The sequence below is a fragment of the Eumetopias jubatus genome, unplaced genomic scaffold, assembly GCF_037043125.1.
Source record: "Eumetopias jubatus isolate StellerSeaLion01/CBP00866 unplaced genomic scaffold, mEumJub1_p1.0 scaffold_10, whole genome shotgun sequence".
In the NCBI taxonomy this organism is placed as follows: Eukaryota; Metazoa; Chordata; class Mammalia; order Carnivora; family Otariidae; genus Eumetopias; species Eumetopias jubatus.
In genome coordinates, this window is record NW_028274816.1 from 49,176,945 (window position 1) to 49,192,374 (window position 15,430).

General features: G+C 42.3%; 1 protein-coding gene across 2 annotated transcripts in view; it reads right to left on the minus strand.

The window, feature by feature from the left end:
* ZNF793 (zinc finger protein 793) overlaps window positions 1-15,430 on the minus strand; it is an 18,365-nt gene continuing 2,935 nt past the window's right edge. Inside the window, exons 3-7 of one of the 2 annotated variants that reach the window (XM_028090704.1) lie at window positions 14,176-14,285; window positions 9,522-9,567; window positions 3,679-3,808; window positions 3,056-3,151; window positions 1-1,073 (exon numbers count right to left, since the gene is read on the minus strand). In XM_028090704.1, the coding sequence (XP_027946505.1) occupies window positions 121-1,073; window positions 3,056-3,151; window positions 3,679-3,808; window positions 9,522-9,536 (1,194 nt within the window). In that variant the 5' untranslated portion in view covers window positions 9,537-9,567; window positions 14,176-14,285 and the 3' untranslated portion in view covers window positions 1-120. Of the gene's footprint in view, window positions 1,074-3,055; window positions 3,152-3,678; window positions 4,627-9,521; window positions 9,568-14,175; window positions 14,286-15,430 lie in introns of those variants that run through there. The other variant, XM_088028478.1, reaches the window with a different exon arrangement.

The window sequence follows — 15,430 nt, forward strand, 5'->3', positions numbered from 1 at the left end:
CTTATGGTAAAACATTTTGTCCAAATTCATTAAATCAATGAGATTTCTCCTAAAAATGAATTCCTCCACATATAATGAAATAGGATACCTTGATTAAGGCTTTCTCACAATTATCAGGTTTTAATTCCTATAGGCATTCTTTCTGGCATGAATTTTCTGATGTCTACTGAGGTTTGGCTTCTGATAAAAAGCTTTGCCACATTCACTGCATCCATAGGGTTTTTCTCCTGTGTGAGTTCTCCAGTGTTTATTGAGGCATGACTTTTGGCTGAAGGCTTTCCCACATTCTCTGCAACGATATGGTCTTTCTCCTGTGTGTATTTTTCGATGTACATTGAGGTATGACTTCTCACCAAATGACTTCCCACATTCACTGCACACAAAGGGTCTCTCTCCAGTATGTGTTCTTTGATGTTCTCTGCGGTGTGACTTCTGAGTGAAGGCTTTCCCACAGAAAAAACATTCAAAGGGTCTTACCCCAGTGTGAATTCGCTGATGTTTAATGAGGGTTGACTTATGTGAAAAGGCTTTCCCACAGTCAGTGCATCCATATGGCTTCTCCCCAGTGTGACTTCTCTGATGCCTAATGAATTCAGACTTGTAGCAGAAGGCTTTCCCACACTCGCTACAGACATGGGGTTTCTCTGTAGGTGGAACCCTCTTACGTTTGTACACAAGAGAATTGGTTACTGCTGGTTTATACATAAGTGCTGGGTTGTGGCTGAAAGCTTTCTCACAATGACTGCATTCCCAGAGTTTTTCTCCATTAGGTCTTCTATCATGGTTTGTATGTTGTAACAATTTCCCACATCCACAGCACTCATCTTGTTTTTTTGAAGAGTTTCTCTTAAAACCAATAAAATCTAAATTATGGTTTGCACTCTTTCCACAGGGGTCCCAGTTAGTAGGGTTTTGAATTGAAGGAAAAAGATTAGTGCTCAGAGGTGATATTTTCCCAAACTTATTGCTTTCATGGCTTCTTTCCTTGGGCAGTGTTTTCTTGCTGATGAATGCACCTTGTTTCAAAATCATGTCTTGTCTTTTCCTCTGGACATTAATTTGACAAATGTTTTCTGGAGAAAACACAGCAAACCTTTCTTTATTCTATTATTATGATCTAGAATAAAATTACTTGAGAAATACTCTAAGAATTTAAACAATGCACAATACATGAACAGAAAGCATGAACCATAACTAAATGCAGGGAAGGGTGTTGTATGAGTAGAGAAGATTCACAACACTGGCACAAATGAAATGGAATACGTCATAGAGTGTACAAAGAAAGAATTTTGAAGAAGATGGGATATTGTAGAGCAGTGGTTGGCAAGCATGTTCTTAAAGGGCCAGGGAGTAAATTTTAGGCTTTGTGGGCCATATGGTCTCAGTCAAAATTACTCAACTCTCCCATTGTATTTGAGAAACATAAGACAGTATATAAATGTAAAGGCATGGCTGTGTTCCAATAAAACTTTATTTACAAAATCAGGTAGCCAAACTATAGGCTGTAGTTTGTCAAACCTGTTACTGAGGTGTCATATAGAACCTTGCTATTCAATGTGTGGCTCTTGGGGTGCCTGGGTGGCTCAGTCATTAAGTGTCTGCCTTTGGCTCAGGTCATGATCCCAGGGTCCTGGGATCGAGTCCCGCATTGGGCCCCTGCTCAGCGGGAAGCCTGCTTCTCCCTCTCCTACTCTGCCTGCTTGTGTTCCCTCTCTTGCTGTGTCTCTCTCTGTCAAATAAATAAAATCTTTAAAAAAAAATGTGTGGCTCTTAAAAGAGGGAAAAGAAAGGCAGCTGGTAGCCAGGTTACTATGGTTTCAGGAAGGTTGATGAGTGTAGTTTAATGATGCAAAATACACCCTAGAGGGCACCAGAATGTGATGGTTAAGAGTACTGGTTCTGAGGGGCACCTGGGTGGCTCAGTAGTTAAGCGTCTGCCTTCGGCTCAGGTCATGATCTTGTGGTCCTGGGATTGAGCCCCACATTGGGCTCCATGCTCCACGGGAAGCCTGCTTCTTCCTCTCCCACTCCCCCTGCTTGTGTTCCCTCTCTCGCTGTGTCTCTCTCTGTCAAATAAATAAAATCTTTAAAAAAATAAAATGTGAAAAAATTCACATATATAACCATATATTAAAAAAAAAAAAAGAGTACTGGTTCTGAAACCTGACCACATGGGCTCAAATCTCTGTTCGGTCCCTTACTTTGCTATATGTTCTTAGATAAGTTTCCTAACTTTTCTGTGACTGTTTCATTTGTAAATGGTGTAATAAAGGCTGGATATCTCACAGGTGTTGTAAGGGTTAAATGAAATGATATATGTAAAGGGCTGAGAACAAATCTGGCATAGAGTGAGCACACACACTGGCCAATAATTCTAGTGCTGTTGCTGCTACTACTACAACCAAGGTGGATGAACAGTGGATGGTAGTAATTTCAGAGACATCATTTTGGGGAGAAGCATGAAAATGACTTGAATGTTTTTGGGGTTCATGTAATATTTATTTCAATTATGTGATTACAACACCAAGTGTAAGTGGCATAAACAGATTGGGAACAGACAGCGCTAACTATTCTTGCTAAGCCCATGACTCCTGTGGAGAAGTAGAAGTTCAAAGGCATCCTTAAGAGTAGGTTACCAACACTTGAGGTGCCATGGGTATTGTTGGGTATGGCGGGCAGGTCTGGGGCATTTTACCTGGAAACTGTGAGAACAGGAAATAGGAAGGGACCAGCCGGAGCGGGAGAATGACAGGAGTTTATTTGTAAGAATGCCTGAATGTGAAAGAGAAGGTGTACTGAAAACCTTAAGAGACCAAGGATTCTGGAGAAAGGGCAATGGAGCAAGAACACAGGGAGAGATGAGATGAGGGGAAGGAACACCTGGATAAAGGAGGTGGGGTGCATGGAGGATGAAGGGTCATCAAGAAGGCTAAAGCTCTCAGAGAAATGTCTCCAGCTGCTTGCAAAGCTCCAAGGCTTTTGAGAGCTGGACTCTGAACAAAATCCCAAAGGTGCCAGCCTCCCATAGTACCTCTTTTGCTGAATGTATACTTACCCTGACAGTGGCAGCCTGAGCATGCTGCCTCACAAATCCATGGTGCTTCTTCCTGCTCCAGCTTGAGGATCACATATGGTTTAGTGCCTTCATAACCTGTTCCAGGGAAATGATCCAGGCCTTGGGCTGAGCTCCTTGGTCTTCAGGGCCACTCAGGCAGCATTAAAGGCTGCACAACAGACATTGTACTTGGGAGAAGACTGTACACACACCTTGTCCAGAACCAAAAGGAATTAGTAACCCAAGACCACTGAACCTCAAGCCAAATTCACTGAGGCAGCACAGTGTAAGAGTCAGGAATGCAAAACGTGCAGCCAGACTGCTGGGGTTCAAATCCTACTCTTGGCTCTATATGTACTAGTTGAGTGACACTGGGCAAGTTACTTCACCCATCTGCCTCTGTTTCCAAATGTGTAAAATAGTGGTACTAATAGTACCTATCTCATAAGGGTCTTAGGAGAATTAAATAAGTTAATACTTTAAAAGTGGCTGAAATAGTGTCTGGCGCATAGGAAGTATTTCATACTTCTGAGGCTTTAGGTACCTCAGTTACTTTTAGCAACTGAAAAAGGAAAGGCGGTCATTCACGCATAATCTAGATTGTATGGTGGAGCTGTTCTTACCCACTGAGACAAGGTTGCTGTAGGTCTCCAGCATCACATCCCGGTACAGTGCCCTCTGAGCAGGATTCAGCCTGTGCCACTCCTCTTGAGTGAAGCCTACTACCACGTCTTTGAAGGACACAGGTCTCTGCTGAGGATGAAATGGCATTGAGTCATGTGGGAAAATGCAGCCAGGGGTGGATGGTATGGAGTTTTTATGTTCCTAGGTTAGAGCTTATCATAATTTATCTATCTAGGATGCTTTTACATTCCTGGCTTTGGGTTATGTATGGTAGGGAAAATAATCACATTGGAACCCGCTGTCATATACTTTGAGTCAACATGTATTGACTGAAGATGACCTGCTTTGTGTAACCCAGTGCTGGCTGCTGGAGACATAGTCATGGATGGTTCCTGACCTCAAGGAGCTCACAGCCTGGCAGAAAGCAATATGTAAAGCCATCCAGGTGAAAGTATATGAGGTATGGTGGCAGGACATCTAGGTTACAGAAAAGTGTGAATGGTCCATTAAATGTTTCAAGGTCTAGCAAGGCTTCAGAGCTAGGGGATATGTGGAGCTGAGTCTTCTCTGCAGAAAGATGGAGAAACTGCAATCCTTGCAGACAGAGCAGCATGAACACAGGCATGGGGATAGAACAGTGACTTTAAGGGCTGTGAGGCTCTCAGTAACAGGAGGAGTATAGAGGGGCATATGAGTGATGAGACGATGGACTTTAAGACAATGGAAAATCTATCAAGGGAGAGGTATGCGTAGAAAGCACATTCTATTAGGCATGTGAGTGAGTTTCTTGTATCCCATGTCAAGTGGTACAGTGGTACAGTGGTAACTCTAAGCAGACTGAAAAGTTAAGAATATATCTTGTATCCCTAGAGGAACCACTAAAATCATAGTGCAAAGAGGTGTATTGAAGTAAATGAAGTAAATGAATTCCAAAAATATTCATTTAATTCACACAAACACACACATAAGAGAAGAGAAGAAATAGAGGGACAAAAGCACATGGGACAAATAAAAAACCAAATACTAAAAAGATACAAATCCAACCATACCAATAATTATACTTATATTCAATGATAGTAAATTATAATATAAATTAATATATGACTGAACACTCCAAAAGGCAGAGATTGTTAGGCTGGATTAAAAAAGCAATGCTGGGATGCGTGCATGGTTCAGTTGGTTAAGTATCTGCCTTCAGCTCAGGTCATGATCCCAGGGTCCTATGATCAAGCCCCGCATCGGGCTCCCTGCTCAGCGGGGAGCCTGCTTCTCCCTTTCCCTCTGCCACTCCCCCTGCCTGTGCTCTCCTGCTCTCTCTCTGTGAAATAAATAAATAAAATATTTTAAAAAATAAAATAAAAAAGCAGTGCTGCCTATAAGAGATACAAAACTCACAGATAATTTGCAAGCGAATGGATACAAAGAGAAATGTGGTGGGTGACCTGGAGGGAAGTGAAAGCAAAAACTGTAATAATGTAGGTAGAAGATGGTGTTCACAAGTGGGACAGTACAAGTGAGACAGAGAAGGACCATTGTAAAGAAGAGCAGAACCTGCACCTTAACTGGTTGTGGGGGGGTGAAAGAGGGGTAAGGGTAACACCCAAGTATCTCAAAGCCAACTGGGTGATGGTGAATCAGACATGAGAAAAACAGCAGAAACAAAGAGGATGTGTTGTTAGACATGTCTGGGGACACATGGGTGGAGACACTTAGTATGCAGCAGGATGAATATATGAATCTTGTATCAGAAGCAAGATCAGGAAGGGAGCTAAAGCTCTGGAAGCAGCAGCAGAGAAGTGGTAGCTAAAGTTGTCAGTGTGGGATCTCCCTGCAAGGAGACAGGATGAGCAAAGCATCCAGGCCAAAGCCCCAAGGGACCCTAATAGATTTCAGCTGGAGACCCAAGAGAAGGACTTACAAGTACTAACCTAAGAGGGCACCTGTGATATTGTGATATATTAAGAAATATATATTTGGTTTTCCTTCCCGGTTCCTGGAACAGAGCTTCTTAAACCCTTGTAACTTCCTGAGTAACAGGGGTAATAGGAGTGTCTTTTGTTATTTCTAACAAGCCTCAGTCAACAATACACAAGTTTATGCCAATGACATGGAGGAAGGGGGCTAGCTGCCAGAGGAACTAACCATATGATTAGAGGGCTGGAACTTTCAGCCCCCTTTTCTACCCTGCCCAACTTCTAGGTCAGGGTGGGGGTGGATGGGTGGTACCAGAGATTGAGCTAATTACCAATCAATGATTTAATCAACGATGCCTACATGATGGAAATCTCATGAAAACCCTGAAGAGCTTTTAGGTTAGTGAACACATCTGGGAAGATGCACACCCCAAACTACGGACAGAAGCTCATGTGCTCAGGACCATTCTGTACCTTGTTATCTGGCTTTTCATTTGTATCCTTTATAATAAACCCATAATAGTAAGTAAAGTATCTCCCAGATCTGTGAATCACTATAGCAAATTATCAAAACTGAAGAGGGGGTCATAGGAACCCCTGACTTATAGCTAGTTGGTCAGAAGTTCAGGTGACAACCTGAGATTTGTAATTAGCATCTGAAGAGGGGGGCAGTCTTGTGAGACTGAGTCCCTAACTTGTAGGGTCTATGCTAAATCCAAGTTGAACTAAGTTGTAGGACACCCAGTTGGTGTCCACTGGAGAACTGGGAGAATTGTTTGGTGTAGGGAAAAAACTCCCCTATTCCTGTGAGTAGAGGAAACAGTACCTATGATATATCTTCAAGTGACTGTAAAGAATTGAACCTTCCCCAAAGAGAGGTCTGATCTTTGCACTCAGCTCCTGGGAGTTAATCTCTAAGCCCCTGCAATGTTCTGTTTGATAAGACTGTCTTTGTTTACCTGGAGGCCTTGGGCCACGTGAGATAGTCTTAACAATGTGATTTCTGGTGGGGGCTTTGGGTCACAGGCATCAGCTTAACCTCAGGAGGAGGCTGTACATCTCTTTAAAAAATGTGGGGTCCTACAGTGGCACCTGAGCAGTAGCCCAAGCAGATGGACCTGAAGGTAGGACCTGGCACAGGAGACCCTAGACCCACACAAAGGCCATGTACATAGGAGGTACCAACCAGATATCCTCTCTGATGTCGGAATAACATACCATGGTAGTGGGAGAACAGCAATCAGTCTTTTACCACAGAGCATGGAGCCTGGCTCAGTTGACAGGCCTGGGTCGGTATTTCCCAAACAGAGCTAACTGGAGTGGGATGGGATGGGATGGGATGGGATAGAACGGAACAAAACAGAAAAGATGTAATCTGACGCCCATAAAGGCAGGTCATTTTCACCAAACATAGGGATGAAGAGGAAAGAGATGGAAGAAACATTAAGGTTGTAAAATTACCATCACTTAGTGACTGAGTGTGAGAATGGGAAGGCAGGGAGAAGTCAAGGATATGGTCCTGGCTTGTCCAGTGGGATGGTACCATCTCCTGAGATGGGAAACTGTGGCACAAAGAGGTTCAGAGACTTGTGCAAGGTCATACAGACGATAAGGTCTGGGATTCAAACTCAGCAGTCTGGCTCCAAGTCTGTGCTCTCACCCAGTATATGCTGTTGCCTTCTGCACAGAAGGGGGCAAACGGTACAGTCTACTTTAGCAGAACAATCAGAAAGCATCTTCTGATTTCAGCCTCAGAAAAGTCACCTGGGCCCTTAGCCAGAAAAGCTTTAGTCAAGTGGGGAGAGAGGATGCTGGACTCAAGAAAGAGTAAGAAACAGAATATGGGAACATCAAGAGCAGGAAGTCACTACAAGAGATGGAGGAGGCCAGGGGAGAAAGGAAAGGACTTTGTGGTTTGGAAGTGGCGATGGTTTCTAGGGTTGGAGGCACTGACAATGGTTGTAGGGACAAGGGAAAAGGTCTGGGAAAGGGGAGAGGATGGGTCTCCAGAAAGAGATGTCCCTCCTGGAGGGAGGCCTCCAAAGAGGTGGAAATGTAGGAACTCAGGGGCTGAGGGGGGAGTCCTGTCAGGACGCAGGGAACCTCACCATCATAAGATGGTGAGGAAAGTAGGGGGAGCTGGGAACTCTTCACACCAAGACTTGGTGGGGACTAAGACGTTCACTGTTTGCTGCCAAACTAGTAAAGACAGTTAAGGGAATGACAGTAATTTAAATAATGGACAGCTCATCTGTTCCTCAGTCTAGATCAAGGACACAGATACCCTGGACCAAAATCAGGACTTCCATAAATGGGGAGGAAACTTCCTGCCTGCTCCCTTTGAAAATAAATATTTGTATTTTTACTTTCCTCTAACTGAACTTTAGCACTTTATTCCATTACACATGTGGCTGCAAAGCACAGGAGTTAAAACATCCTGCAACTCTGACACAGATAGAAAACATTAACACTTCACTGGGAAACTAAGTCATGATGCTTCTGGTCACCTCGAAATCCAGGAGTTCTGTGGGGCTAATACTCAATTCCAACGGAAGAGCTGAACCACTGTAAAAAATATGCTTCTACATTGGTTAGTTATCGTTAAGAATTTTGTCCTGTCAGTGCTTCTCACACTTACAAGAGCATAAGGATCCCCGAGAGCTTGTTAAACATAGATTCCCAGGCTCCACTCTCAAATAACTTGATTCAAGCAGGTCTGGAGTGGGGCCTGCCATTCTGTATGTCTAACAAGCTCCTTGGAGAAGCTCATGTCTTGGGACCACATGGTTAGCAGCAGTGTTGCTCTACCTCAGCCATAAGAAGGCCCCTCAGGGAAATGTCTTTAGAAAGTGCCTTGAAAAGCTAGTTTTCTCTTAATAAACAGCAAGCTTCTATCCTATGGCCAGTGCAAATCATGGGCTGTCTTGTATTTGCCTTTTTGCTGGGCCACCAGGAAGACCACAGTTAATGACCCTTGTTGGACTGTTTTGTATATCTGTATATAATGATGAAGGTTCCTTGCATCATTCCTTGTAATATCAAATTTGGAAATTACCTGAATGTCATAAAATGGGGGGCTAGTTAAATCATCCATATTCCATGTAGGATGGAGCATTATGTACCTTGTTTAAAAAAAATGGTGTGGGGGCGCCTGGGTGGCTCGGTCGTTAAGCATCTGCCTTCAGCTCAGGTCATGATCCCAGGGTCCTGGGATCGAGCCCCACATCAGGCTCCCCGCTCTGCGGGAAGCCTGCTTCTCCCTCTCCCACTCCCCGTGCTTGTGTTCCCTCTCTCGCTATGTCTCTGTCAAATAAATAAATAAAATCTAAAAAAAAAAAAAAGGTGTGGTCCCAAGTACTAATATGTACAATCTCTAAGATATTTTATTTGGGAAAAAAGGGGGTAGAGTAGTATGTATAATAAGGGTCTTGCCATTGTATTTATGTGTAGACAGAAGCTGTGATGTTCCACCCAAATCCCCCTGAAGGACTGAGGTATTCTCCCAGCTGTTAGAAGGCTGGCTACTGCAGGCTTGAGACCTTTTGCAAAGTGCCCTTGGTCAAAGGGAGCTACTCACGAAAACTTATGTCCCCTCCCTGGGGCAGCCTACAACCAGTGACTGGTTGATTTCAGAACATAAAGGCCTCCTTCCCTCCATTCAAGACAACAGCAAGGGCCATCCCAGCTCCAAAGCATCTTGTAAGGTCAGCTGATGCCTGTTCAAATCCCTCTGCCTAATCCTGCTTCCTTTGCTTCTTGTAAGTGTTCTAAGAGTCTACCTAGTAAACCTCATGTGTGCAAACCTCCCACCTCCAAGTCTGTTTTCTGAGAACCCAGCCTGTGATAAAGTATACATGCTTGAAATGCCCATATTTTTTCTAGAACAGTTTCCCAAGAAGGGAAACTCGGCTACTTTATGTCACACTTACCTGGTACTCAATCATTTTCTGCTGTTCTTGGAAAAAGATTTGAGTCCTGTGAAGACAGAGATTGGGGGGAAGAGGATGGAGAAAGAGAGAACAGAGCTGTGAGGGACCAGGCCCGTCTCAGAACTTGCAAAGTCCCTACATAAATCTTGTACAAAAATCCATGCTTGAAATCACTGGGGTAAAAGAAAAAAAAAATGGTGCCATTCAATTCAGAATGTGAATGCATAAAACAGACCTCCCAGGAAGTAAAAGCTGCTACCAAGTAAGAAGTAAAAATTTATTAAAAACCAAAATCTTTAAAACTTAAATAACTGTCCCCATGGGAGATGGAGCCAAATTCATGCTGAGTGGGATCACCCCTGCAGAACAATACATTTTCTCTTAAAGGCAAAAAAGGCTTGGGTTTTGCCTCTTATTTACTTTTAAAGTTGCACTTGTTCACCTACCGGTGTTTATGAAGTCCTATATTTGGGATGCTTTTTCTATCATAATATTACCATTGAAAAAAGTATATACTGTAACTTATTACAAAGAACTCAAAGCAAAATAAAATAACTGGATAACATCAGTTAAAACTAATGGTTACTTACACTGTGGTAGGAATGATTACTGAAAGGCTACATCTGGTTATTCATCCAGTGTATTATTAAGTATTGTTGTTAAAAAGTATTTTTCAACAGATGAGAACAAACTACTGTTATTTTTAATTAAGATGTTTAATTAAAGAGATAACTATGTGGCTTAAATTATAAAAGAAAAAGGGTAAATCATAGATTAAGAATGTAAATATTTTGACATACTTGAATGTTTAATGGTAAAATCATTAATGGGATAACTCATGGTTTTAAAACTTCTATCTTTTGTGGCTGTATCACTGCAATTGGAAAAACCTGCTAGTGCCCAGATTCTGATCTCTTCCACTGGTTTCACTAAAAAGGAACTCGAGCTCCTTGGAAAATGGCTGAGTCCACACCTGGAGCAAAGATCACAAGAAGCACCTCTGTAATCCTGAGTCCAGAAAGCAAAGACACTTCTTCAGGGATAGGTGCTGGCAAGGGGGCAGAGGAACCAGCCTCAAGGGCTCCAACCATTTGAGGAGGAGTGGTAAGAGCAAACCGGTCATATCTACCAAAGCTAAACATGAATACTTCATGGTCTAGGAATTCCGTATGAATGCATATGTTCACAAACTTTTAGTCTACAAAAACTATGAATTTGTAGTGAAATTCAAAAATCAAAATATTAACTTTTTTCTCTTAAAATAACAGATACTGTAATTAAATAGGACTACTAAAACATGGAGGCTCCTAATTTCTAAAACATCCATACATTAGGAAATGTGGAACTAAACTGGTACAAACAACTAATAAAGAATGTTTAGGTTTTTCACTCACAGAAGTGAGAAACCTTATAAAGAGGTCTGAAAATACTGTGCCAATAATCGACAGCCTGGAATTAAAAATCGACATTCAGGAGTGACGAGCTCTCACGCATAGCTGATGGGATTGTCATTTGGTTCAAGCATAAGGGAAACTGGCCATGTCTACTAAAAGCTTCCAGGTAGTTTAGTGATTAGCAGAGGACACCAGATTCAAGGGGAGAAAATTCTTTCAAAATGAATACATCCTTCAGGGCGCCTGGGTGGCTGTCGTTAAGCATCTGCCTTTGGTTCGGGTCATGATCCCGGGGTCCTGGAATCGAGCCCTGCTTCAGGTTCCCTGTTCTGCGGGAAGTCTGCTTCTCCCTCTCCCACTCCCACTGCTTGTGTTCCCTCCCTCTCTGTGTCTCTCTCTGTCAAATAAATATATAAATAAATAAATCTTTAAAAAAAAATACATTCTTCTAGCTTTGTTTTACAGAAGTCTTTTCTCACTAATCTATTGACAAATCATCTTTTAAAAAAGGAAATGATTCTAAAGTGCTGGAAAGATTAAGAAAAAAAAAGAAAAAAGTGCTGGAAATATTCTCTCATGATCTGGGTGGTGAGTACATGAGGATACACATACGGAAACATTTGTAACACTATAGTGCTAAATGAGTTAATGATTTACTCTTCTCAGTGGACAATAAACATCCATTACCTTTTAATTGTATGAAAATGCTTTGAAATATTGTACAGGTCAGAAAGCAGTTAGTGTAAAACAGGCACTTAGCTATCCGGACTGAGCAGTGAGCTTATTATACCTTTTAAAAGATTTTTTTTTTTTTACCGAGGTATAATTTACATATAATAAATGAATCCAGTTTAATTGCATAGTTCGATGAGTTTTGACAAATGTACTCATTCACCCACATAACTCCCACACAATCAGGATATGGAACATTTCCAGGAACATCCTGTTCACAAGATATAATAATGAATTTGTCTTAATGGTGTTAAGATTAACTACTTAGATTCCTGTCTCTTCTATAGGAGAAATTAAAAAAAAAGTGATTTCCTTGAATGTTAAATAAAATACAGACACTTCTTTGCTTAACTAATACATTAATCAAGTTATACTAGTAAGTCAAAAAAGTACTTAAAAAAAAGTAGGTCAGAAACAGAGAAAAAAAGTAGGTCAGAAACAGAGAACCCTAACCTATGTGATAGCTATGACTAGGCACTGCTTGGGAGGGGTGGAGGAAGGCTTTGGGGTGCTGGAAATGTTCTCTATTATGATCTGGGTGGTGGGTACATGAGTGTGCACATATGGAACAATTCATTAAGCTACACGCTGTTCTCTATGCACGTTACACCTCAAGTTAAAAAAAAAATCCCCACAATCCCATTATTTAAAAAATACATGTGTAGAAAAGCTTTGGGTATGAAATACAATAAACTGTTATTAGTGCTTCGATTTGGGTTGACACACACACACGCACACACACACCCACACACACACACACTTCATTATTTATGTATCACAGTTTCACTGCCTTTTTTCATCATGAGGGAAGCCACAGGAGGGTTTTAAAAGGGGGAGTGGGGTTCTCTGAGAGAACTGAACTGTCCGTCAGGGACTGAGCTGGAAGGAAAGGCCTGGAGCCCAGCAGGCTGGGGCAGTTAATCCAGCTTTGATAGCTAGTCGATTCTCTAAAAGAGTACACCCCCTCCCTCATCCTCCTGGATTTAGCTACTCGCTTTGGCCCGTTCTGTCCACGGCTGCAAGGTGCCAGCCGAGTGGTGGTGTGGCCAATGTGCTAGTGAGTGTGTGTCCGGAGGCCTGTGTTCTGGCCCTGGCTCTATGACCTGGGAAAGTCACTTCCTTCACCTTTAAATGAGATGGCAGCATCAGTGGGTGAGAAACCACTGGTAAGAGCTGGATGAAAAACAGGATATTTATATAGTATCTAAATATCCCCCCCAGATATTTATTAATTATAAAATGAAAAATTGTAACTCTGCCCTGGAGAAAACTGGCAGATATCACCTTAACCAAGTGATTAGTTAATATCACAAGTGATGGGACACAAGTCATGTGCCCCCTGATATGATGCACTATGATGGGCACAACATTCCTTCTGTGATATTCTGCCCAAAATGCATACTTGAATCTAATCATGAAGAAACATCAGACAAAAATCATGTTGAGTGGCAGTAATACAAAATAACTGGCCTATACTCTTCAAAAATGTTGACTTCATCAAAGACAAAAAGACTGAGGAACTGATTCCCATTAAAGGAGACTTTATAAACGGGTATGTCAACTAAAGGTAGTCTGTGATCCTGAACTGGATTCTGGAATGAAAAAAGAAATGTTATTATGAAAAAGCATTATTGGTTCACATCTGAATAAGGACTATGGATTAGATAATGGTATTAAATTACTGTGTTAAATGCCTGATTTTGAAAACTGCACTACGGTTATATAGGAAAATGCTCTGATTCTTAGGAAATGCACACTGAAGTATTTTGGGGTAAAAGAGCAGCAGGTCTGTAACTTATTCTCAAATACTTGAAAAGGCCAAAATTAATATATATTTATAATATAACACATATATACAGAGACAAAGACAGCACGAGAGTGTAAGCGTTTATCTGGGTGAGTGTAGATGAAGGATATATAAAAACTGACAGTAATATCCCTGCAAATTTTTCAAATAATGTTTAATTAAAAAAAAATCTATAGCTATAGTAGGTCTGCTGCCACCATCACTCTGAGAATCCAGGGACTTTTCTGCCCCTTAGTCAGGATGGAGTGAAGTCCCCATATTCCCAGAGTCCAGGTGAGATGGCAAAAATGACAAGGCTGCAACTTCGAATCCAGAAACTGGTGGTAAGAGTAAGGAAGTGGGCTGGTTATATCACATGCTACAAGATGGCAGAATGTACTGTGTTGGACCGATGTCTCCTTCCCTTGAGAAAACATACCTCTCACTTGGCCTTGCCTGCTTCCCCCTTCACTTCTGTCTCTCTGAATCTTGGGACCCAACCCTTCCCCTACCATGGAGGGTCCCTGGAAGGAGCGACACCAAGTTGAGTCTTGCTCAGCTTCTGGCTCAGGAATGATGCTATTTCCTGTTACTTAGGAGTCTTTGCTCTGGCAAGAGGTCTTGGAACCTAGGTGCTTCCTTCAGAAGAGATTCTTGTCCCAAGTTCCCCCTCTCCAAATCCAGAGGGTCTTCAACCTGGCCTGCTTGTCCCTCACAGCTCCATCTCTCCACAGTAACTCACCCTCAGCTGCAGCCCCAGGCAGGGCCTTCTGTAGACTTGACCAAGGTCCTGGGAAGCCCTGCTGTCAGCGAGGTGGTGGGACCCACAGGTATACAGGGTACTCAGGTAACCTGAAGATAAACAGACCCCATGATAAGAGTCATCCAACAGTCCCTCCCCAAATACTCTCTGAGGCCCAAGAGGAAGAAGCCTGCAGAGTCCTGTGTAGGAGACAGAGCTGAGTGATGGCTTGCTTTGGGTTTGGGGCAGGGGTATCTTCTGGAAGGACTGTGAGCCTCAGAATCACTCAGAGAGAAGTTTGAACCAAGCAATTTCTCTAACCAACTGAGGGGAATCTAGGCCAAACAATTTACCTCCCTGGGGTTGTTTCCTTATCTGTGAAAACAGGAATGATAAATGATAAAAATAATTTTAAAAAGCCCATTTCTAGAGGCTTTCTGTAAGTTACCTCATTTAATACATATTCAGGTAAGGTTGAAAGGGGCTGAATTATGAATCAACACCTGCTTTCCCAGATAACTCAGGTTGCATGTGAGCAACAGAGGCTTCTCTGCCCCAGAATGAATCTACCAGATGTTCTAGGTTTCCTGAGAAAGACTCCCTTCAGAATATCCTATATTTGCTGAGCCATTGTGTCTTAGCCTCAGGGCAGGCAGCTCATACAAAGACTCTTTCAAGCTGCCTAATTCAGGTCTCTGCAGTCAAAAGTCAGTCTCTAAAAAGCTAATTAGAGATTTTGACAGGGAGCTCTGAGATTCCCCTCTGAATATCTACAAAGAAGAGCCATCCTCAACTCGTTAACTTCCTTAACAGGACCCTTATTCCAAGTCCACTCCAAACCCACAGGGTCCAATTCACTGTGCATATTTTCGGCTTCTAGAGAGACTAGCAGAAAACAGGCAATCTCAAATGGCCAAGCCAGGGCTACAGGTCAGAATTTTGTTCTGGTGTTCGATTTTAGAGTCTCAGACAAAACTTCCCCATGGGATGAATGTTTTGCCCTCAGATTATTCCTATGATTCCATTTAATTCAAGTTCAAAAATGGACAAAATTAGTCCATTATATTAGACGCAGAGGTAGAAGTGAGTACTGATTGATAAAGAAGTCTTCAGGGTGCTAGAGATGATGTATATCTTTTTTTTTTTTAAAAGATTTTATTTATTTATTTGACAGAGACACAGCGAGAGAGGGAATACAAGCAGGGGGAGTGGGAGAGGGAGAAGCAGGCCCCCCTGCCGAGCAGGGAGCCTGATG